The 24,645-nt window shown below is 40.8% G+C and overlaps 1 protein-coding gene across 1 annotated transcript; it reads left to right on the top strand.

The window, feature by feature from the left end:
- The first annotated feature begins 16,244 nt into the window (after positions 1-16,244).
- LOC148047162 (vomeronasal type-2 receptor 26-like) lies at positions 16,245-23,495 on the top strand. The gene is made up of 3 exons (XM_087707977.1): positions 16,245-16,535; positions 21,072-21,198; positions 22,576-23,495. Exons 1-3 carry the CDS (start codon positions 16,245-16,247, stop codon positions 23,493-23,495), a joined length of 1,338 nt encoding a protein of 445 aa, XP_087564103.1.
- The last annotated feature ends 1,150 nt before the right edge of the window (positions 23,496-24,645 follow it).

Here is a 24,645-nt window from a genome sequence, read left to right as displayed (position 1 = left end):
AACTAAGGAGAAATTTCCTGACAGTTAGAACAATCAACTGGCTTCATAAGTTGTGGGTGCCTCATAAGTTGTGGAAGAGACTGAATAGTCATTTGAATGAAATGGTATAGGATTTCCTGCCTAAGCAGAGGATTAGACAAGAAAACCTTCAAAGCCCCTTCCAACCCAGATGTTCTACATTCTATCTTTTTTTCTTACTTTACAATTCTAACTTGGGGTCCTTAATTCACACTGTAGGTAATGGTGCTCACTTCTAGCTGCCAAGTATCAGAACAAAACCAAGAAATTTGTCCCCATCCTCTTTAGTTCCTGTCCTATCAACAGAACTAGAGTGTGCACACAGAGGAACACAATGATTTCTCGTTCCACCTCAACCCTGAGCTGAGATGGGGGATGCCAATCCAAGAACAGAGGGTTGTTGCATTTTTTCTCCCAATTGGAGATGAGATAAATCCACCTTTGTTTTTTCCCAACCAAAATTCATTACTGTGAAGAAGGATTCTCAATAAACAATTTGGCATTCACTGAATTTGCAACAATCTCAGTGTTGGAGCAATAAAAACCCTCAGTGTTGGAGCATGTCTTATAATTTAAAATATGACAAAAAACATGAAAAGAATAATAAGAAACAACACAAAAACAACAAAGATCCCTCCAATCAAAGTTGAACCTTCACTCTTTTTCAAAGCAGAGAAGGATAACAAATGTCATCCACGCAGGAGCCAGTTTCAATAAGACTAAATTTTTGCTCCAATTCCAAAAAACATTTAGATCTATTCTAAATTTGGAATATTTAAAATAGAATAGAATATAACAAAACAGAACAGAATAGCAGAGTTGGAAGGGAACTTGGAGGTCTTCTAGTCCAAACCCATGCTTAGGCAGGAAATCCTACACCACTTCAGACAAATGATTATCCAATATCTTCTTTTTTATTTTTAGTTTCTCCAAATCCAATTATAAAAGCAAGAATCTTCTTGGGCTTTGGTGTTTTAGCCTCCACTTTATCCTTCTTCCTCCATGGAGTTTCCCAAATGCCAATTAGCTACTAATTTCAGCTCCAACACCCCTTTTAAGTCCAAAATCAAAGTTTTCTTTTACCTGTGAGTTGGCCAATCACTCACCCAGTTCCAACACTTTGTTCCAACACTGCTCCTGCTCAAAAAACCTTGTCTGGTTGCCCCAGCTTCAGAGCAGTCATTTAGAAAAGGCCCCCACCTCTGCCGTTTAGTCCAAAAAGGTTTCTCTGACCTACTGTGGAACTTACCAGTTCTTCTTGGTTGTCAGAGATGCCTCTCCCTCTTCCCCATCTTTACAGGACATTTCTGGTCTGAAGATCCCCCAACATCAGTTTGTCCAGCTGGATTTTTATGGAGCTTATTGGAGCCCGCTATTTTTCCAACTGGTCTTGCTGTGATGCTTCTGGTTTTCTCCTGATCCTGAGCTTTCTTTTGCCAATTGGGGTTGCATGACTTGCTGATGTTTTCTATCCATGTTGTTTTAAGTCTTTTGTGGGGTTTGTTTTGATCAAGCGGGGTCCATTCTATGACTGCCTTGGTCCACCTTCCATCCGTCCTTATTGCTATGTGACAAGCCTATTTCCATTTCAATTCTTTTACTCTCTTGATGGCATCATATACTTTCATTTGTTCTCTAATTTGTTTGTAGGTCTATCTTGCTTCTAATGCTGTATCTTTCCATGGCTCTTTATACCACTCATAGCTTCTGTAACAATTGTTTCTGGAAAGTGTGAAAATGTTAAAATATTCATGACCGGGAGAGACATGTTGGACCATGTGATGGACATGTGGTTGCTGGGCAGGGATTTGAAATTTCTTTTGGGTGGGAAAAAAATGGAACTCTAAGATTTGGGTTTTCTCAGATGTGCCAATATCACATCTCTAATAAAATGGAACTTTGAGGAATTACTGGCCTCAGAGTCATCTTTCATTGGGGAGTATTACTTGGAACCCTAACACCAACACATGAAATCTAGATTATAGTAGTTTAAACAAGTATGTGAGTGTCTTTAAAAAACTGTAGAATCCAAAAATTTTCATTGATTTTATTTTATTTAATATTTTAGAATGTTACTAACTGCTAAAAGGAAAACTGTTACCGTATTTTCACGACCATGAGCCGCACCGGATTATAAGCCGCAGTATCAGTTAACGTTAATTTTTCAAACTTTTTCCATATATAAAGCGCACCGGGTTATAAGCCGCACGGTTTTTTGCAATTACTAATGAAATCGCAACCTGCCACTCCTCGCACTCCGCACTACATGATACACCCCCCCCGCACCGTTCGTCCAGTAAGGTCGGGGAGGCGTTGGGCAGAATTGGGAGGGAGATTTTCAAAGAAGTGCACCAAATATCTCCCGCGAACTGAATCGGCTTTAATAAAGCAATTACCTGCTCAGCTTTAGTTCCCTTTGTGAAAGTTAGAATCCGCAGCTTGAACCCGAGAAACTATTAATCCTTCTCCAATTAAGCGCTATTCCATCGGACCTCCCCATTAAAACCAATTGGAGGAGAAAGCCTGTGCACTGGGGAGGGAAACTGCTCAGATGGTAGAAGGGAAGGGAGGCAGGAACGGAGGAGAAAGCCTGTGCGCTGGGGAGGGAAACTGCTCAGATGGTAGAAGGGACGGGAGGCAGGAACGGAGGAGAAAGCCTGTGCGCTGGGGAGGGAAACTGCTCAGATGGTAGAAGGGACGGGAGGCAGGAACGGAGGAGAAAGCCTGTGCGCTGGGGAGGGAAACTGCTCCATATATAAAGCGCACCGGGTTATAAGCCGCACTGCTGGTTTTTGATCAAATTTTAGGATTTTCAGTGCGGCTTATAGTCGTGAAAATATGGTACTTAGCAGATTAAAAGTATTATTGTGGAAGAAAAGTTGAATGCTATTTTCTTCAATATGCTTGTATCTGCAGCAAATCATCCAAATTTTATCGGAAATTTATGCCCTTCTCTTTTGCTATTGAGGACATCAATCGGAATGGTCATATCTTACCCAACATCACCCTGGGTTATAATATCTATGAAAATTTCTTCAAGGTAGAGATGACTACAGATCCTTTGCTGGACCTGCTTTCAGATGGGGAGGCCAATGTGCCCAACTATAGGTGTGGAAGGCAGAGAAACACGGTGGCTGTTCTGGAAGAGGCCGAGGCTGGCATCTCCACCCAAATTTCAACCATGTTGGGCACCTACAAAATCCCTCAGGTGGGTCTTTCTTGTGGAGGCAGTTTTCAGTCTTGCATCTTTGAATAAGAGGTCCTCTGCTGGAGGAACTCTTTTCATTACAGAGATGAGAGCAAAAGCATTTTGCTTCTTAAATGTAAAATATTACCATCTTCCATTCCTTTCAGATTAGTTACAGTTTGGCTACACCCCTTCTGAAGGATAAAATTTGTTTTCCTTTCTTCTACCCAATGCTGCCTGCTGAAGGAGTCCAGTACCCAGGAATAGTTAAGCTTCTCCTCCATTTCAGGTGGACCTTTGTTGGTCTTGTGGCTCCAGAAACTGACCAAGGGGAGAGGTTCATGAGGACAATATCTTCATTGATGCTACAGAGTGGCATTTGTGTAGTTATATATCAAACCTTTCCACTAAATGAGCAAAAAATGGATATGATAGTAGAACCATTTTTCAAGTGGAGGAAAATTAATGTCTTTGTTTATGGATCACAAACTAGTTCATTCCGGGTAGGAATAAGAATTGTACAAGAAGTACTACATGCAATGGGAAATACTCTGGAAAAAGTCTGGATCACCACAGCTCATTGGGATCTCAGTTTTGATTTGAAGTTTAATATGTTTACCTATAAACACATTGGTCCCATTTTTCCTTTCTGATACAGAAAGGGAAACGGGCAAACTTTAATGTTTTTTCTGTTGCTTCCAAAGCCATGCGTAATAGTATGAGGAAAAGCTTTACATGTTCATCTACCAAGGATGCCTTTTCCTTGAAAGTCTGGAGACGGTGCAGACAGACAGAACTGGGGATTTTGGAAAAAGAATTGATTGATTGGGTCCTGGCAGTAGACAGCCATCTCACTTACAACACTATTTGGGCTGTGGCAAGGGCCTTAAATTCAGTTTATGTGTCTAGATTCAAGAAATCTGTGAGGAAGAAGAGTATGAAGATGGAAGTTCCAAGGCTGAAAGGTTGGCAGGTATTTCTTTTTTGCATTTCCCCTGGTTAGAAATTCTGTTTATATATAGCACCACAGAGCTAACAAAGAGTACAGTCACCATGTGCTTTACTGCTTAACTGTTTTAACTGTTAACAAGAAGCTCTATTTAAACAAAAGAACATATATATATACCATAGATCCAAACTTGTAAACACCTACTGGCTGAATATTATTGTTGTTGTTGCATTGAAATACATTCCAACAATGAATTCCAACATTCTTACAGTTGGGAATCAGTTTAATTTTTCCCCAAACAGAATACTTTGATACCTTGTTCATTCCTCTATCCTGCTATCTCATTCAATCAAATATCTCCCGTTTACCTGACTATAATATTATTCTGTGTCCATGTCGCTCTTCTTTGGACTTTCTCTCTAAAAGCATAAGTGTTTATGTGCCTCAGAGAACCCCTTTCCATTCCTTCTGATACAAGAGGGAAGTCAAATTCCTCTGAATGGGGGGGGGAGTATTCTTGGTGCTCCCTGAGCTTGATTGTTTCCTTGCAGATATTTCATTACCGAAATGAGGTAACATTATAATTGGTACCTCTGAACCCCCTCCCCTTTATGTGCTATCTTTCTGTTGAAGGTTTCTCACACAAACCTACACATAGCTTCCCCCAGTCTGATGTCGTTTCTAAACTCTGATTTTTCCATTCCAGCTTCACTCCTTCCTTCAAAGTTCACAGTTTCACAATAATTCCATAGATGGGGTGTATTTGGATGAAAATGGAGGTCTGACAGCTGACCTGGATATTCTGAACTGGATCATTTTCCCCAACAGATCTGTCAACGAAATGAAATCTGGGCACCTAGAAAAAGATGCATCCCAAGGTTTTAAAGTAATCATTTACCAGAAGAGTATCTCACTGGTGGAAATGCTGAGCAAGGTGGGACTAATTATTTTATTTCACTGAAAGTGGCAAAAACATGATTCCAGTTTTCGGATTGGTGGAGGTTTGCTTTCAATGCCTTTGAGTTTTCAAGTCAACTGACCTGAATCTAAAGAGTGTAAATTTTTTTATCAGTTATTCAGGTGATCTTGAAAAACAGAGTTAACTATTTTCACATATAGTATATATTCACTGAGTCTATGGAAAGGGAAGGAGATTGAGCCAGTTTTGTCGATAACGTCGTTTACCTAACCAAAGAATCCAATGAATAGTTCCCTGATAAATTTCATAACAAAATTTAAAATCAACGTCTCAAAATCATAGTGCATATGAAACAACAAGAGGAAGGACAAAAACAGAGGAGTATCAGATCAATTTGTTAGATAATTTGTTGGATAAATCTCGTATTTTGTCAGAGTTTTGGCAGCATGACTTTATGTGATACACCAAGTAGCAATAACATAGCACACAGAGTCTTTAAGACAATTAACAAGTGGTTTATTTACAACTATATATAGGCAAACACATACAGAAGATAAAATCCCTGACTATTCACTACAGACACAAGAGGGATGTGAAGTTCCCAGAAGACGACCTAATTAATTTACAAGCCTTGAGACAAACTTCAAAAGAAATCCAATCATTTATTAGGATCAACATTCTGATGTGGACTCCTATGGAACCAAAACTGTTTACGCTTAATTTACCCCTGTATCCCCTCCCTTCTGTCCTGCGTCATAACTCATATTCTCCAGCTAGGCTGTAGACATGAGATCCGACTCCGGCTGAAGGCATACATGGAATTTCCCTTTCCATGACAGCCTGATAATAGTCATGGCAACACTTTAGATGTTGACATCCAGCTCCCCTCACTTCCTGAAAGCAACCTGTGTGACACAAAGACAGTTTGAGTACAGGTATATAACTTAGGGATGTGTCCCTCCCCCAGGCTTGCTTGGATTTTCTGCATGGAACTTTGCTATGAGTCGATCAGCCTGGATATTTCTACTTTTCACATATGATGCCCCGATAATGGGTAGCCCTTCCGCTTGATTAAGTATTGGAGTTGTCTCCTGTGCCACCTTGATTCGAGGATTCATTTAACTTCATAATGGATTTGGCCCCCTATAACCATAGGGCCCAGGGGCTCCCGGGGTAGTGGTCTCAGAGTGGATCCAATCACAGGCTTTAAGAAGCTACTATGAAACGCTGGGTGTATCTTCCCCAACAATCAAGGTAGTTTCAATTGCACTGTGATTGGGTTGATGATCTTTACTATGGGGAATGGTCCCATAAACTTTGGCCCCAGTTTCTTGCTAGGCAGTTTTAATCTCAAATATTTTGTGGGGTGGTAAATCTTTTCTCCCACCTGGAATGGCTGTTGTGGAGCCCGGTGTTTATTTGCCTGTCTCTTATAGGTTTGTGCCGCTTTGGCCAGTGCCTTTTTGACATTTTCCCAGGTTGATTTCAGCATCGACATCCAATCAGTCAAGCTGACTGAGGAGGGGGGATCCCTTGGATACTCAGGCATTGGGACGAAGTCCATACCGCTCACTATTTTGAATAGCATGAGTCCTGTGCTACTGTGAACAGCATTATTGTACGTGACCTCAGCAAAAGATAAAAGGTCTGCCCAATTGGACTGCTGATAATTCATGTAACACCTCAGATACTGCTCTATCATGGCATTAAGTCTCTCTGCTGCTCCATTGGTGCTCAGATGGAAAGCTGAGCTAAGACCGTAAGATGACCCAATGGACTGCAGGAACTCCAGAACGTAGCCGTGAACTGGACCCCTCTGTCGGAGATAATTCTTCGAGGTACTACATGCAGTCGGTAGATATGCTTCACGAACAGTTTACCCCTGTATCCCCTCCCTTCTGTCCTGCGTCATAATTCATATTCTCCAACTAGGCTGTAGACATGAGATCTGACTCTGGCTGAAGGCATACATGGACTTTCCCCTTCCATGCCATCCTGATATTAGTCATGGTAACGCTTTAGAAATTCACAAGAGAACTGAATACACTCTGAGAAGAAAACACCCTCTTAATAGCCACCTATATATGGACTTGTGTGGACCTCCCATCAGAATCCTAAAAAGGTTATGCCTGTATTGCTGAAATCATCCTCATTGCATCACCCTTGCCTTACATTGCATTACAGCTTACAACCTTTCATCAGCTGGCAGCTATTAAATCCTCAGTACCTTGACATATTTCAATTAGCCTTTATTCCTTTAATATTTTTCGGGGTGGGGAGTTCATATTGTAAATATTTCTCCTTTCTCTCCTCAGCCCTTTCCTCCTTCCAAGTGTGTGGAAAGTTGTCTTCCTGGCTTCAAGAAGGTAGCTAGAGAAGGGGAACTCATTTGCTGCTATGACTGTCTTCCATGTGCAGAAGGAACCATCTCCACCATGGAAGGTGGGTGGCATCAGAAAATGATATAGACTTTTGGGAAGTCTATAGAAGCCAACCTAGCTCATGATTTTTTTTTCCGATATGACTTTTCTTTTAAAAGAAAATCTCCATAATATATGAAAATGAATAATATTTGAGATTAAATCAGGGGAAGGATATAAAAAGACAGGGGATCAAAGAAGCCTTGGCATTAGAAGATTTCTTGCTCTTCATCTTGTTTACTGTTTGGTGTTTCTGAAAAATGGAGTAATTCTTTCTTTTCATTTCTCCTTTTCTTAAGCCCAGTAATGAAGACTGAACTTGTATGTTTAACAATCCCAATAACAAGTCCAGCCCTAGATCCTTCCTTCCTTCCTTCCTTCCTTCCTTCCTTCCTTCCTTCCTTCCTTCCTTCCTTCCTGCCTTCCTTCCTTCCTTCCTTCCTTCCTTCCTTCCATCCTTCCCGAACCTTGATGAGAAATATCAAACTAAGTGGGTGAAAGAGACAAGAGTTTCCTCTTCTAACTGGTTTCACAGGAAGAATGCTAAAACTGAAGCTGGTCCTTTTCCTCACCCTTCAAAAGAGATGCCCATGGAAACAGGAGCCATTGGTGCTTGCTTTTCTGGAAATGGGTGGGAGGATTAAAAAAAACCCTAAGGAATACACCATCCAGAGTTACTGCTGTCCAGTTTCTTCAGTCAAAGCAGTGGGGGGAAATTGATATTTACAAAGGGGTTGTTGATGACAAAGTTTTCCTAACATCCAGTTTATTCATACAGATGCCCAGAAGAATGAGATCTGGAACAGGTCACTAGGACCTTGAATCTAACCTTGAGTCTAACCTTCTCCTCCTTCCTTCATCTGAAATTGTCCAGGTTGGAAGGTCCCAATGACGATTTCTCCATGGATTATTACTGGGAGGGGACTCTGGAATGTTTTCCTAGAAAAGTTGGGAAGATGAGAAATTTGAGGAATGAAGACAAATATGTGTTCCAGGCAGGGATTGGTTCTGACAGGTAGTACTGCCGGTTCGCTCATGTGCGTGCCGCAATGTGTGCCCATGTACAGTGCGATGAAAATTGTTCTGCTCATGCGAAGACTGAAAAACAAAATGGCAGCACCTATAATGGCGTCTATGGTGGCACCCAGAGAACTGGTTTGGGGATGTGGCAGGCATGGGTTGCTGCCAGTTCCAGTGACCCAGGCCCCCAAACTACTACAGTCTGCACTGGTAGGAACCCACCACTGGTCCCAGGATAAAGTCACATGATCCAACCTGACTCAGTCACTAGGAACAGAGTTGAGTCTTCCAGGCTTTCAAATTCATGATGGAGCCCATGAGGAAGGATTGACTCTGACTGGCTCCTGATCAGGGGAATACACCAGCCAGAGCAGCAACTGTCCAGTTTCCTTGATCACAGCAGTGTGGGGGGGGAATTGACTCTTGAGTCAAGTTGGGCAAAATGGGATTTGATAAAAGAGTTTTCCTTTCCTCCAGTTTATTCATACACATGAGCAGAGCTGGAAGGCCCACTGAGACTAAGTGATCCTCCTTCCTGGGTTTGAAATGGTCCCATTTTGGAGGTCCAAGAGACTATTGTTCCATGGATTATTGCCAGGGGGACATTGCAGAGTTTTCACCACTAAAGGATGGTTAATGAAGTCTGGGATTCAAACAATGCATATCACATCGGAATCAAAACATTCATCCACACCATCACTAGTTTCACTCCAACTATGCACCTGAAGGAACAACCTGATTTAATTGGTACATGCTATCTTTCTCTTTCCAGATGCTGAAAAATGCACCAAATGTCCAGCAGATCAGCATCCAAACTTTAAGCAAGATGAGTGTATACCTAAGACTGAAATTTTCCTATCCTATCGAGAAAATCTGGGGATCATCCTAGCTTCCTTTGCAATGTTCCTGTGTTTAGTTACAAGTTTTGCCTTGGGAATCTTCATTAAATTCCGAGAAACTCCCATAGTGAAAGCCAACAATCGGGACCTTTCCTACATCCTCCTCATCTCTCTCCTGCTTTCCTTCTTGACATCATTCCTATTCATTGGCGAGCCAAGGAGAGCCTCTTGCCTTCTCCAACAAACAGCCTTCAGCAACATCTTCACGGTTGCCATTTCTACAGTCTTAGCCAAAACAGTCACTGTGGTATTAGCATTCTTTGCCACAAAACCAGGGAATAATATACAGAGATGGCTAGGGAAGACATTGGCCAATTCTATCATCCTTTCTTGTTCATGTGTTCAAGTTCTCCTCAGCAGTATCTGGTTGGGCACTTCTCCCCCATTCCCTGAGTCAGACATGCACTCACAATCCACAGAGATCATCCTTCAATGTAATCAATGCTCTGTTGCCATGTTTTATCTTGCCCTTGGCTACATGGGCTTCCTGGCTTTCATCTGCTTCACGGTGGCTTTCCTGGCCAGGAATCTCCCTGGGGCCTTCAATGAAGCTAAGCTCATCACCTTCAGCATGCTGGTCTTCTGCAGCGTCTGGATATCCTTCCTACCCACCTACCTGAGCATCAAGGGAAAGTATATGGTGGCCATTCAGATCTTCTCCATCTTGGCTTCAAGCACTGGCCTGCTAAGCTGCATCTTCATCCCCAAGTGCTACATTATCTTTTTAAGACCAGACCTGAATACAAAAGAATATTTGATGTCAAAATAAAATCGTAATTAACTTTCCAAATGACTTTTCTCCTTATGCCAGTTAATAACTGAAATATATTAATTTGTTCTTTAAAGTTCCTAGAAAAAGCATGAGTTCATATACACCTAGACCCACAGTCCTGTTTTTTATTTCATCACAGTAGGAAAAAAAATCTATAAACCGTAAATATATTTCTTTTTTTTTTCATTGTGTTGGTGTATGTAGAAAACTCCTCTCAGAGTTTGTTTCCCTTCCTGTTCCACCAAATTTTGGCCTTTGGTTTATGTTGATGAATTTGTGAACACAATTTGAATATCTCAACTTCTGCTTTTCTATCTATATCAATCTAACAAGAACCATTGTTGCTTTTTATTTTTTCCAATTTATATAGCTAATCATTTCACTTTTGTGACACTTGGTGGTTTACAGCTATAACATAAATGGTCCCACAAAAAAAATCATCCATGCAAACAATACAAACACTAAAAACAATTTAAAATGAGAAGATGTACAATAAAAACATTCAAGAAGAGTAACAGTACAGCTGTTTTATGGGTACATTTCTCTTTCTGATTCCCAGGCCAATTGGCAAAGTCAGAACTTCAGGTCCTTCTTGGAGGCCAGCTAGATTGGGGCCAACTTGACCTTTTGAGGAAGGGTGTTCCATATGGTTGGAGGAACAGCAGAAATGGCTCTCAACTTCCGAATTCCACAAGATGACTGTCTCCAGTGGATGTAATGTATAGCAAGCTTCTTTTGCTGGACCTGATGAGATGGGTGGATGTCAGTGGGAAGAGGTAGTCACAGGAAATCATCAAAATCAACTTCAATCCTCTGGAAAGGGTGGAACTTCTCTCTAGAAAGTTGAGACAGACCTGGCCTTAGAATGGGCTGAATCAGTGACAGCTAATCTTTTTCTCTTCATGTGCCAAAATTGTGCACATGCCCATACCAATAATGTATGTACCCCACCTTGTGCCCTGTTTTGGGCATAGCAGACATCCCTGAAGTCTCCTGTGACTAAAAAAGTGCCATGGGGGGCACCACACACATACCTTAAGCTCCCCCCTCCCTGTGCATGCACACATACCCCTACCTCAACCTACCCCACCCCTGTGCCCTGTTTTGGGCCAAGCAGAACTCCATGAAGCCTCCTGGGACCAAAAGTGGGCCACAGGGGAGGTGCCACACCATCAAATGGCCCATTTTGGGTCCAGTAGGCCTCCCTCCAGCCTCCTGGGACCAAAAGTGGGAACCCCCCCCCCCTTGTGCTCCTCATCCCTCATTCATGTGCACCCCCTGCACATGTGCACATGACCCCTGCACATGTGCACATATCCCCCGCATGTGCGGTAGCTGGCTGGCGGGAGGCATGCACACATGCACAGTGGAGCTGAACTGGGCAATGGTCGTATATCCCCAGACAGGGCTCCATGTGCCACCTGTGGCACTTATGCCATAGGTTCAGCATCAAGGGGCTAAATAAACTGCACAGATGCCACTACAACTTTGGCCTCTCTTTGAATTCTTTATGCTAGCCAACATCAGTTGAAAGTTTGAGCTCATGATTCTGCTCCTTCGTGGGTCTGGTTATGGAGTATAAAATTTGCTTTATTGCCATTCTTGGAAATAATTCCATTATCTTTCTACTTCCAAACTCCTGCTTCACAGGTTACCTCTTGGCTGTTTTTTTCCCAATTGTCTTTTTCATCTTCCTGTTACACCTTCTTGCATTGAAGTTACTGAGATACTACGTAAGACAGCAAGTCTAAAACATTTTTCTGTCTGTTTATTTAAAATGTTGAATCGTGGCAACTGGATCAAAATTGGTTAATCTGAGACGTTTCACATCCCATCCAGGAAGTTTCTTCAGTCAAAAAAATATACCGTATTTTTCAGAGTATAAGATGCCCCTTCCCCCCCCCCCCAAAAAAAGACGGTGAAAATCTTGGTGCATTATTGGGAGTATACTCCTAGTGTTGGATAGGCAATATAGATTCATATATAATAACAAATAGTCAATGTTGCTTTAAATGGATGAATGTACTTATCAGCTGTAATTAACTTTGCAATAAGAGGGAGTCAGGAAAGCTCACTCTCTCTCTCTGCTTGTCTTATGCTTGATGATTACTTGCTGGCTTGATGACTGGAACGTGAACTGTGACTGTAAGCAATTGTTTGTACATTGAATTGTGTTTGGACACACATCTACTTTCACTGCTTGTGAAGCTATTGTTAGTAGTAAAGCTGCTTGTTTTTACTAGCAGTATATGAGACTCTATTTGTGTGTTTCTTCTACTAGCAACGTTCCTTCTCTTTAGCTGTACATTCCGCTGCACTACTTTCTGTCTCCCAATAGAAATATCCCTAACATGCGTCTTATACACTGAATACAGAATTTTGACCTCCCGAAACCCTGCCTCATGCATCCCGTTTTTCACAATTGAAAAATGAGATGTTTTGCTTCTTATCCAGGAAGCTTCATCAGTCAAAAAAAATTGAAGATGGTGTGACAAGAGTTGGTACATTCCAAGGACTCTTTCACTCTCTATCTAACTAACTCTTTTTTTTTTGACTGATGAAGCTTCCTGCATGGGCAGCAAAGCATTTCAGTTTAGGACTCTAAAACACGAAGAACAGTTGCAGGAATTGGGTATGGCCAGTCTGGAGAAAAGAAAGACTAGGGGGTGGCATGATAGCAGCATTAAAATATTTGAGGGGCTGCCACAAAGAAGAGCATGTCAACTCCATCCATTGTTTCTTGTCTTGCCTTCTGATGCTTTGGAAAATAAGCATCAGAAGGCAAGACAAGAAACAATGGATGGAAACTAATCAAGGAGAGAAGCAACCAATTAACTAGTGGGAACAATTAATCAGTGGAACGACTTGCCTCCAGAAATTGTGGGTGCTCCAAAACAAGAGGTTTTTAAGAAAGGATTGGACAGCCATTTGTCTGAAATGTTATAGGTCTCCTGCGGGAGATTAGACTAAAAGATCTCCAAAGTTCCTTCCAACTCTATTCTGATTACTTTGAATAGTTTGTCTCTATGCCCTGAGTTGTGAGTGCTCCATTAGTGGAGGTTTTCAAAAAATAGATTAGATTTTTAAAAAAACCATTAAAAAGCTAAAGTTAGAATATTTTGGACATGTGATGCAGCACTCAGAAAAATGCATCATATTTCATTTAATCATTCAGGGAAAGATTGAAGGCAAATGAGGTCCAGGCAGAAGAAGAACATAATGGCTTCAAAATCTAAGGGACTGGTTTGGACAACAGTCAGCAGCGCTTTTTCGTATGGCTGTTGATAAAAATAGGCCAAGGTGATTGCCAAAGTCCAATGATGATATGACACAACAAGAAGAAGATAGAACTGGATACCCATTGCCTGGGATGATACAAGCCTCATGATCTGAGCAGGGAGGATGGACCAGAGGACATTTGACACAATATTCTATGCTATATGATTTAGTTCTATCTTCTCAAGCAAAGAAAGAATGTATTTTTAACTACAGAAGAATAATTTTTAAAATGGGTATAACTGAATAGGAGAATACTAAGCCTAACTATTCATCAGTACAGTAATTAAAATTTTATTTTCTCAGAACATTGCTATCAACTTTGTGAAATAATTGATCAGAAGCACATCCATCTCTATACTTGTATGCATTCAAAGAAGAAGCAATCAACAGATCCTTGTCTAACTTGACTGATAAAGTCAAAGCCCACCACAAATCAAGAATGACTAAATCCACTTTTGATAGGTGACTCTTGTAACCCATGATAACTATTTCTCCTGCTACTGGATTGTATGCAGACATTATCTCAGATATAAGTAAAGGTAAAGGTTCCCCTTGCACATATGAACTAGTCATTCCCAACTCTAGGGGGAAGTGCTCATCTCCGTTTCAAAGCTGAACAGCCAGTGCTGTCCGAAGACGTCTCCATGGTCATGTGACCAGCATTCCTAAATGCCTGATGAAAGAAATGTCCTTCTGGGTTCGGCTCCAAATGAGGGAAAAGACACTGGAGACATGGAGGCTGCTTGGAAAGATGATTTATTGTTGGACAGGACCACATGGCTTGAGTCCTGAACAGAAAAGGTGATCACATGCTTCAATGTTGGTGGAAAAGAAGAGAAGGGCTGAGGGAGGGGCTTGCTAGGCTTTTTATAACATGTTCGGCCCTACCTCTCTGTCTTCTGTTCTTGTGTAAGAAATGTATTCTGATTGGTTGTCAGACTCCCATGGGGCCATGCAGGGGCAACTCTCTAGGCTGTGTTTTGAATCCAGGTTTGGTTGAGTTCTCAGATGTCATGTGGTGAGTTGGGGCCAATATTATCATGCTTTAATCCCATCTCCCCTGGAGCTGAAGTGGGGAAGTCTTTATTATGTAAAGTGGACTAGCTTGGCCTTCTTAATGGCCCATTGACAAAGTGGGGATGGGCAGGAAGCCACAGGCAGCTATTCTGTCTTTTAAAACATGTTTCTTTCTTTTCACATCCAGAGAAATATTCTGCCTTTTCAATATTTCCTAGGATATTTCATTTTTCTGGGAGAGGGCTGGGTGATAACTTCCTACATGCCAAAGGAGCACAGAGTGCTGTTACCTTCCTACCAAAGGTGGTCCCTATTTTTCTACTTGCATTTTTTTACATGCTTTCAAACTGCTAGGTTGGCAGAACCTGGAAGTAACGGGAGCTCACTCTGTTAAGCGGCACTAGGGATTCGAACTGCCGTCCTTTCTGATCGACAAGCTCAGCCTCTTAGCTACTGATCCACCCAATCTCAGATATGCTTGAGGCTAAATCTTCTGCCTTTCACTCAAAATTTATGCAGCTGCCTATTGACTCATTCAGAGTCAAGGCAAGCAATGTCTCTTCTCCTTGTGGTTATACAAATCATGATGATTTATTCGTTCCCTTGGTGCAAAACCTCCAGAGATTTTTCTACCCATTTTCAGATTTGACAGCAGGATGTCAGTAACAATGTTTTCATCTCAAAACCACCGTAAAGCTTTGTTGACTGAGTTCAAGGCATCGGAAAGACAGGAGTGCATAAAAGGGTCTGGAGAAAGAGATATTTGGGCTGTTGTTTTTGAAAGCAGTCAGGGGCTGCACCTACACCTCTCTCCTTGAGATGTGAAGCTTGGGAGGACTATGGAAAACTCCTCAATCTCCAAAGAGGGTTTTCTTTTCTTCCTGCTCCAGATAGCTGTTTAAGGCAGGCCCAACACAGGAAGCTCAATCAGGAACACAAGTCATGTTGCTGATTTTGCTTCTTCTTGTGCTGCTTTTCTGGCCCCAGGGAGTCTGTGGGACACTCAAAGTCAAATGCCTCTTGACTCTGAATAGGGATGGAGTGAATCCACTGAATCATTACAAGACAGGAAAGCTTTTCATTGGTGGCATCATCTCTGCAAACAGGGCTAGATTTCACCCCTTAAGCTTCCACTTATCGCCTTCATCTCAGCCATCATAGTAAGTGTTGTTGGTTTTTTGGCACTGCATGGCACTGTGTGGCCTTACCAAGGCATTATAAAGTGGTATTAACACTTCACATGATATTGAATGCATCCCTCTGTTTATGCAGCCTTATAAAGCATTGTCTGTTTGATTTTCTACTTTTGCTGGGTTGTTTTTATTTTGTTACATCTGAATTTTCTTAACATCCTTTGGGCAACTCTACACTGTAGCTGGAAAAAAAGAAAGAAGTCAAAATAGACTGAAAAAATGCAAGACGGATGTAATTTTTCCTTGCATTGAATATAAGAAGTTCACACAGGAGACTTCAAAGCTCAGAGATATGGGCTTTGTTAAAAGTCTCAGCTGCTCAATCTCTCTGTAAATTTGCATATGTATTACTGAACTTGATGCTGTGAATGGCCTTTTCCAACTTTATAATTGCCCCATTCCATCCTTATATCGAGTATTAAAAACTGTAGAAAGTAACTTCTGTAATGAAGTGGAATATGTCAGGTAAGATTGTTGGGGACAATATGCTGACACCATAAACAGCTTAGAGAGGGCTATAAAGCACTGTGAAGTGGTATATTAGTCTAAGTACTGTTGCTATATTTCTAGGATGGGAAAACCAGAATACTGGAAGGCACTCTCCTTCCTTTTTGCCACCAAGGAGATCAACCAGGATCCGCATGTCTTACCCAACATCACCCTGGGTTACAATGTCTATGAAAATTATTTCAACCCACGAATGACTTCAGATGCTCTGCTGGACTTGCTTTCAGACGGGGAAGCCAACGTTCCCAATTACAGCTGTGGAAGGCAGAGAAACACACTGGCCATCCTTGAAGGGGCCCAGACTGGCATCTCCATCCAGATTTCAACCATGTTAAATATCTACAAAATCCCACAGGTTGGACTCTGCCATGAGAAAAGTTTTAGTTATGGAGCTTTATGAGGTCCTCTCTTGTAAACAAAGCACAACATTTTGTCATGGACATGATACCCTCTAAAATTGAAGGTTCAGGTTGTCCAAAGGGTGAGAAGGATTAGAGCAAACATATTCCCTTAAACTATAGTACTTGTCCAGACTGGAGGGATTTCTAATTCTTGGAGTTTGGAAAATTTTCAACTGAAGAAACAAATGGAGAGAAAAACCATATATGGAATAACAAGTCTCCACTATAGGGAATGGGCATAAGAGCCAGTAAAGTTCAATGTTATGAGTGTCAAATAAAATGCCAACTTTCTTTCTAGACACATGGACAGTTTTTCTCCCCATGCCATCATTCTGCTAAGTAATTCGCACAACACTGATAAAATATCCAGAAAGGCAGTATTATCATAATTATTCTCTACCACCCTATTCCCCATCCCCTTATGACTATAACTTGATTGCTTTTATCGTACGATTTAAATTGCTTAGTTAGTATCTTAGTATGATTTATGTGGATTGCTTATTTTGTATCCATGACACTTAGTGATGTTGTATCTAATGATTTATGATGAATGTATTTTCACAATGACTATGATAATGATCTATCACTATAGTTGTATGTACAGTGAGAGCTTATGCACCCGAGACAAATTCCTTGTGTGTCTAATCACAATTGGCCAATAAATAATTCTAATTCTTCCCCCCCACCCATGTTTTCTTTCTTTTATTTATATAACATTCGTTTTCCATTGATCTGGGTACAGTTGTTTTTAAACAATCATAATCCACTTATTTGTTGTAGCATTCATCACAATAATATTGAAAATATAATAATATAATAACAATAATACTTAACATCTTCTTTAACAACTCTCCGCATTAGTATTTCTTCTTTTTTATGTCACCTCCTTTCTGACTTATGTTTCTGTTGTCTAACCATTGATAAAATACATCCCATGTCAAAAAATATTCCGTTTCTTCTTTGTCCTTAATAGGGACAAATATCCATTTCTGCGCATTCTAATGCTTTGATTCTAATTCCAATTCTAATAATTCTAATTCTAATTCTTTTTGTTTTAGATCAGTTACAGTTTTGTTTCCCAGGTTTTGAATGATAAAAGCCAATTTCCCTTCTTCTACCCATTGCTCCCCTCTGAAGGAGTCCAGTACCCAGGGATGGTCAAGCTGCTCCTCTATTTCAGGTGGACCTTGGTTGGTCTGATTGCTCCATACACTGACCAAGGGGAGAAGTTCTTGAGGACAGTGACCTCCATCCTGATCAGGAATGGCATTTGTCCAGTTTTGTCACAAAGCTTTTCCACAACTGGCAAGAAAATCTTTAGGCTTTCTGAAGCCTATCACCGTTGGAGACAAGTGAATGTCTTTCTTTATTTTTCAGACTTGGACTCCATATATATTGGGATATTAATTATACATAAAGCCCTCCAAAATTTTAAGGAACCTGCTAAAGGCAAGGTCCTGATGGCAACTGTCATGGGAGACTTTCACTTGTATTTGCGGGAAATTGCTGCTCTCATTGAACTCATCCATAGCATTTTTTCCTTTCTTATGAAAACAAAGCAAACAGCAAACTATGATGTGACTCGTCACTTTTATTCTACAATGAAACACTTTTCAGGGATGGCCTTTACATGTTCTTACTCCCCTGATGCCTTTTCAGTGAAAATCTGGAAACGCTGCAGGGAGGGAGAAGAACTGGAGGTTTTGCCCCAAGAGCAGATCAATCGTATCTTGTCGGTAGACAACTATTTCACTTACAACACAATCTGGGCTGTGGCACGGGCATTACATGCAGCCCTTTTCTCCAGATCTAAGAGGGCAAGGAATAGAAGTGGCAAGAAAATGGAAGCTCCGAGGCTGGAAGTTTGGCAGGTATTTTTTTTTCTTTGCATAGCTGTCAGGGTTCCACATAATACACCCATTGCAAAAAGAACTTCAAGGCAGGTTGATTCCTCAAAGAACAGTTTTATTAAGAGATATCACCTTGGTGTTGTGGCCCTCCAGTGGCTAGCAGAGCTGGCAGCAGATTCGGACAGTGAAGAGGTTGGGGATGAACATGGGCCAGTCCTGAAGTCTGGGGAAGGCTCTGATGAGGGCTCTGTTTTGGTAGGCAGAGAGAGGGCCAGTTATCAGCTGCCCTCAGAGTCAGACATCAATGAGGCAGGTGAACAGCTGGAGCCTGTTCCCAGTGGGTGCATGCACAGAGTTGCCAGATGAAGGGAACAGCTAAAGAACAGGGACCAACTTGGGAGTGAGGCCACAAGTGGACAATGAATGACTTTCCCCCCCAGAGGAAATAAAAGGGGAGTGAAAGGGGAGTGGAGTTTGCAGGAGATAATTAGTTTGATTAATTGGCCCGTGACTCTCTGAGACTCCTTGCCAAGTTGTGCAGATATCAGCCTGGGATCTATGCCAGATAAGGTCTGTGAATGTAAATCCTCCCTGGAAAGACTTTGCTTGTAGGAGAATGAGCAGAATTCACAGTAAATTTTAAAAAGGGGTGGGTTTTTTTGTCAGGACAAGGAGTTTGCTTCATGCTCTTGGGAAGCTTAGGTCATAACACTTGGTACAGACTGGTGGAAAGCCAAATCTGAGAGGTCCCGCACTTTCCATCTCATTAAAAAGTGAAAGTTTCCTGTAAGTCACATTGTCCAATCTGGGTTCTGGCTGGTTGCCTGGTTACTTTTCTCCTCCTCCTCTGGCTAGCCAGCAGTTGGAGTGTCCTTGGCTAATTAGAGAACTATTTTGTTTTAGCTACAAAACCCCAGCTATTGCTATACCACCCCACCCCATCCCCTTGACACAGGTTGTGTCAAGCCTGAAGCTATGTGAAAAGAAATCCTTAGAAAAGGCTACAGAAAAGACAATGGCCACAGCCAGGTCAGCTTCAGGGTTGACACTAGATTCCTCTTGAAGCTAAGAACTGGATGGGCATTCTGAAAAAATAGTTGATTCTTGAAACAAAAAAAATAGATTGAATGTAAACATTCATTTCTTTTCTCTTTTGTATTACCATCCCTCGTTTACCTTCATTGGCATCTAGTTTTCTTATTAAATGGCTTTTCAAATAAAAATATTTTAATATCTTTTGGGTTTAGATTTTATTTTAGTACAAGTTGGGGGCCAGAGAAATGTGGAGAAGGTTTCAGGATTGCAGCCCAGCCCCTTGAGAGAAAAGATGCACAAATCTGCAAGGATTCCAGAAATGCTACTTTATGGTATAAGAACAGAGGCCCAGTGGTTAGCATGTAGATTTGCAGGCTGATTCTGCAGACTGCCAGGAATTCGATCCTGACCAAATCAAGGTTGACTTCCAAGGTTGGTAAAATAAGGACCCAGATTGTTTGGGACAATAAGCTGACTCTGTAAACCATTTAGAGAGGGCCGCAAAGCACTACAAAGTGATATATAAGCCTAAGTGCTATTGCTATCTTGAAAGCTTGTTCAAATGAGTTTCTAACCCATCTCAGTGTTTGTCCAGTTCATACACAATTACACTTTAAATTAGTAGATACAGTATTAGAATTTAAATGTTTCTAGATTGGAAAATAAATCTGAAATGTTCACTTCTCTCCATAGATCTTTCTGACTGATTCTATCCATTTTATCTTCCATTCCAGTTCCATTCTTTCCTTCAGAATTCTGAGTTTTACAATAATTCCATAGGAGTGTTGTATGCAGATGAGAAGGGAGAGCTGGTGGCAGACCTGGATATTGTGAACTGGGTGGTTTTCTCCAATATGTCTGTTAGCAAAATGAAATGTGGTAGTATAGAAAGACAAGGATCCATGGATTTCAAGTTCACGATCAGTCAGAAAGCTATTGAAGACATGGACGTGCTGAACAAGGTGGGGAAAGGAAATCATTCTGTTCTTCTTGAAGTTGTTACCAAGAAGTATTGCAGTTTGGGAGAGGGGTAGGCTTGGGCTGTCATCTCAGTTCACCAACAGAGGCAACATCTTCTTTGGCCAGATGTTTAAATGTCTATAAACAATCATATTCAAGTAAATATACAAGTTCATTTTACTTGTGAGCTGTCCAGAGTACTGGACATCAAGGTGAGAGGCTATACAAGTCAGAAAGAGGGAGAGAGGGAGGGGGAGAGGGGGGAAGGGGAAGGGAGAGGAGGAGGGGAGAGGAGGAGAGGGAGAGGCAGAAGGGGAAGGAAGAGGGGGAGAGGCAGAGAGACAACAGAGAGACACAGAGACACAGAGAGAGAGAATATTAGTCCGTACTGTACAAAAGGATAAAGATTTGATCCATCACAAAGCAGATAATCCAGCTAACATTTTAGTAGAATTTAATATTTAACATTACATTTCAAATTAAAACAATTTTAGTGTATGAGAATTAGAAGAGATTAAGAATCAGTTCTCCATTTTTTAAATATAGCACTTAAAATTGAAACTGGAAATTTCCAATGCCTTCTTCTTTTGCCCCTTTTCATAACATAAAAACATGATTCATTTTTTGGATGTGGTATCCATTCAGCCCCTGCCTCCTTCCAAGTGTGTGGAAAGCTGTCATCCTGGATTCATGAAAGTGGCTCAGGAAGGGAAGCCCATCTGCTGCTATGACTGTCGTCCTTGTGGAGAAGGAACCATCTCCACTACAGAAGGTGGGTGACAGCAGGGGAAATGGGCATATGTTCAATATGTACATTTATGTGATTGTGAATTATGAAAAATTTCCTTGGAGCTAAACTGTGATCGGACATTAAAAGATCTAGGGTTGTTATGAGAATGATGGCATCGTTTGCTTTTTAACTTTTACAATGCATCTTTCATGCACAGCAACTTCTTTCTGTTCCTTTTCCATTCTGTACTCCTCCTTACTATGTTCACAATCCAGATAAAAAAACATTATTAAATTTTGATTCCAATACTGAGCAGAAATTTGACCTGGTGAATAAAACTGAACTATTATTGTTATTGAACTCCTGTATTATATCATGAAGAAGAGAGGAGAGAAGAGGAGAGGAGAGGAAAGGGAAAAAAAGGAAAGGAAAGGAATCTCTCTGTTTTTTCAGAGACACCAAGAAAAACTGGCAGACATTCATCAGTATAAAGGAAATCTTATCACATCCTTGCCCCATTTGTCACTTGGTTCTTGTATCACAGTTTTTTTATAATATTTTAAAATTTTAACTATTTTTCCCGTGTTTATAATTTGTGAGCCACTCAGAGTCACCTTGCAGGAGAAATGGGTGGCATAGAAAAATAAATAAATAAATCAGTGCTGAGCCAAATTTTCATCTTGCCCTCCTAGGAGAATATCCAACTTGCTATTTGTAACACAGGACATCTTCAATCCATATCTAACTCATCATGCAAATTGCCTCCACCTTACATTTCTTGCCCCATGGTTGAAAGAAGTTGTATGAAATAGCAATAGCACTTACATACCACTTCACAGTGCTTTACAGTCCTCTCTAAGCAGTATACAGAGTTAACATATTGCCTCCAGCAATCTGGGTCCTCATTTTACTGACCTCACAAGGATGGAAGGCTGAGTCAACTTTTAGCTGGTCAGGATTGAATTCCTGGCAGTGGACAGAATTAGCCTGCAATACTGCATTCTAACCACTGTGCCACCACAGCTCATTAAATGTCATTCAGTTAAATGTAATTCAAGTATATGTCATTTCATTGTGAAGAGGATTTCATTAGTACTCTGATGCATTTATAAAAGATTGACTTTTATTCTCAATGTTCAGTGGAATGATAAAATTGCAGGACCCAGATTGTTGTTGGGGGCAATATGCTGACTCTGTAAACCGCTTAGAGGGCTGAAAGCCCTATGAAGCGGTATATAAGCCTAACTATTGCTATAAAAATAGTGGACCTTCCTTCCTTCCTTCCTTCCTTCCTTCCTTCCTTCTTCCCTCCCTCCCTCCCTCCCTCCCTTCCAATTGATCACACCCATAAGTTGACCCAATCAATTGATTTGATTAAAGAACATGCTTAATGGGCAATCCTATTCTTACTCTTTTCAGATGCGCAAAAATGTACCAAATGTCTAGAAGATCGGCATCCCAACATCAAACGTGTTCACTGTATTCCCAAGATTGAAAACTACCTTTCTTACAAAGAAGTTCTGGGGATCATCCTGGCTTCCATAGCCTTGTTCATGTTTTTAACCACAACCTTTGTTCTGGGAATCTTCATTAAATTCCTAGACACTCCAATCATCAAAGCCAACAACAGAGACCTTTCCTACATTCTCCTGGTCTCCCTCCTGCTTTCCTTCTTAACCTCCTTCCTCTTCATTGGACGGCCAACAAAACAAACCTGCCTTCTCCGACAAACAGCCTTCAGCATCATCTTCTCCATTGCCATTTCTTCCATCTTGGCCAAAACCATCACAGTGGTGCTAGCCTTCTTGGCCACTAAACCAGGGAATAAAATGCAGAGATGGCTGGGGAAGAGCCTGGCCAACTCCATCATCCTTTCTTGCTCTGGTGTCCAAGTTATTCTCTGCAGCATTTGGTTGGGCACTTTCCCCCCATTCCCTGACTCTGACAAGCATTCTCAGTCTGGAGAGATCATTCTGCAATGTAATGAAGGGTCTATCACCATGTTTTACTGTGCCCTTGGTTACATGGGCTTCCTGGCTGCCATTTGCTTCACAGTGGCTTTCCTGGCCAGGAATCTGCCTGGGGCCTTCAACGAAGCCAAGCTGATCACTTTCAGCATGTTAGTCTTTTGCAGTGTTTGGGTGTCCTTTGTGCCCACTTACCTGAGCACTAAAGGGAAATACATGGTGGCTGTGCAGGTCTTCTCCATCTTAGCCTCCAGTGCTGGTCTGGTGAGCTTTATATTTTTCCCCAAGTGCTACATTATTTACTTAAGACCTGATTTGAATACAAAACTGCATATGATGTCAAAAAAATGCAGTAAATCGAATATTGGATAAGTGGTTCCTTAAAATGTCCATTTCTAATTCTAATGAGCAGCATTTGGTGATTAAAATAAACTGATTTCAACTCTATCATTTTTGTCTTTTTACCTTTCTTTTACCTTTTATTATTTTATATACAGTAGATGATATCATTTTGATACACTGGTATGTATTTGGTACATAGCAGGGATAACTGATGCTCTATTTAGATCAGTGCTCCCCAACCTCTGACCCATGGACTAGCATCAGTCTGTGGCATGCCAGAAACTGGTCCATACAAACAAGTGAAACCCCATCTGTGGGATGCAGGCATCTCATAACACAAAACCCCTCTGATCTGCAGAAAAACTGTTCTCCACAGAATTGGTCCCTGGTGCCCAAAAGATTGGGAGCCACTGATATAGATAACAAACCTTTAAAGATTAAAATAGAGAAGATATTCATATGTAGTATTCAGATATTGTTAGAATTGTACCTTTCTTACATTGTTGGACAAAGTTTTTTCTTACAGCCTTGAGCAGGTATTTTAGTAAAATATGAGATTCCTTGTTGATGATTTCTAGATTTATACTTAGTAAAAAATATGGTTTCATTTTAAATTTAATTTCCAAACTTTTCTGCATTATGATATACCCAGACAGGCATACAAACATGTTTCCAGCATTTGTTTTGTTACTTGTCCACTATTTGTGTGATAAATGGATGATTGAAAACTGGGAAAAATAAATGAATATGTGACAAACTGACTTTTTGTTTAAGTTGTAATTTGAGGTAAATGTTATGGATTTGATCTATAACTCTTCCCATTGACTTATTGTGAGTATTTCTTTGAAATTCTGCATACATATTATTGTACATGTTTTTTTCTCATTTGTATCTGGGTAAGAGTTTATATGTGTGTCCTAATATAATTTGACTATCACTAAGTGTTGTATCTTTTCATTCTTGATGAATGTATTTTTATTCTCCTTATGTACACTGAGAGCATATGCACCAAAGACAAATTCCTTGTGTGTCCAATTACACTTGGCCAATAAAGAATTCTATTCTATTTTATCCTCCCAGATAGTGGCACATAAAGCCATGGTACCGTCTAGCTTTTGCTTAGTTGTTCTGGCTCTTTCATTAATCAGTTCATTAAATCTGAAAATATTATATCTCCATA

Source organism: Thamnophis sirtalis, unplaced genomic scaffold (assembly GCF_051295495.1).
Source record: "Thamnophis sirtalis isolate CommonGarterSnake01/CBP01778 unplaced genomic scaffold, rThaSir2_p1.2 scaffold_3, whole genome shotgun sequence".
Taxonomy (NCBI): Eukaryota; Metazoa; Chordata; class Lepidosauria; order Squamata; family Natricidae; genus Thamnophis; species Thamnophis sirtalis.
The sequence above is the reverse complement of the archived record's forward strand: the minus strand, read 5'-3'. Positions and strand labels throughout refer to the sequence as shown.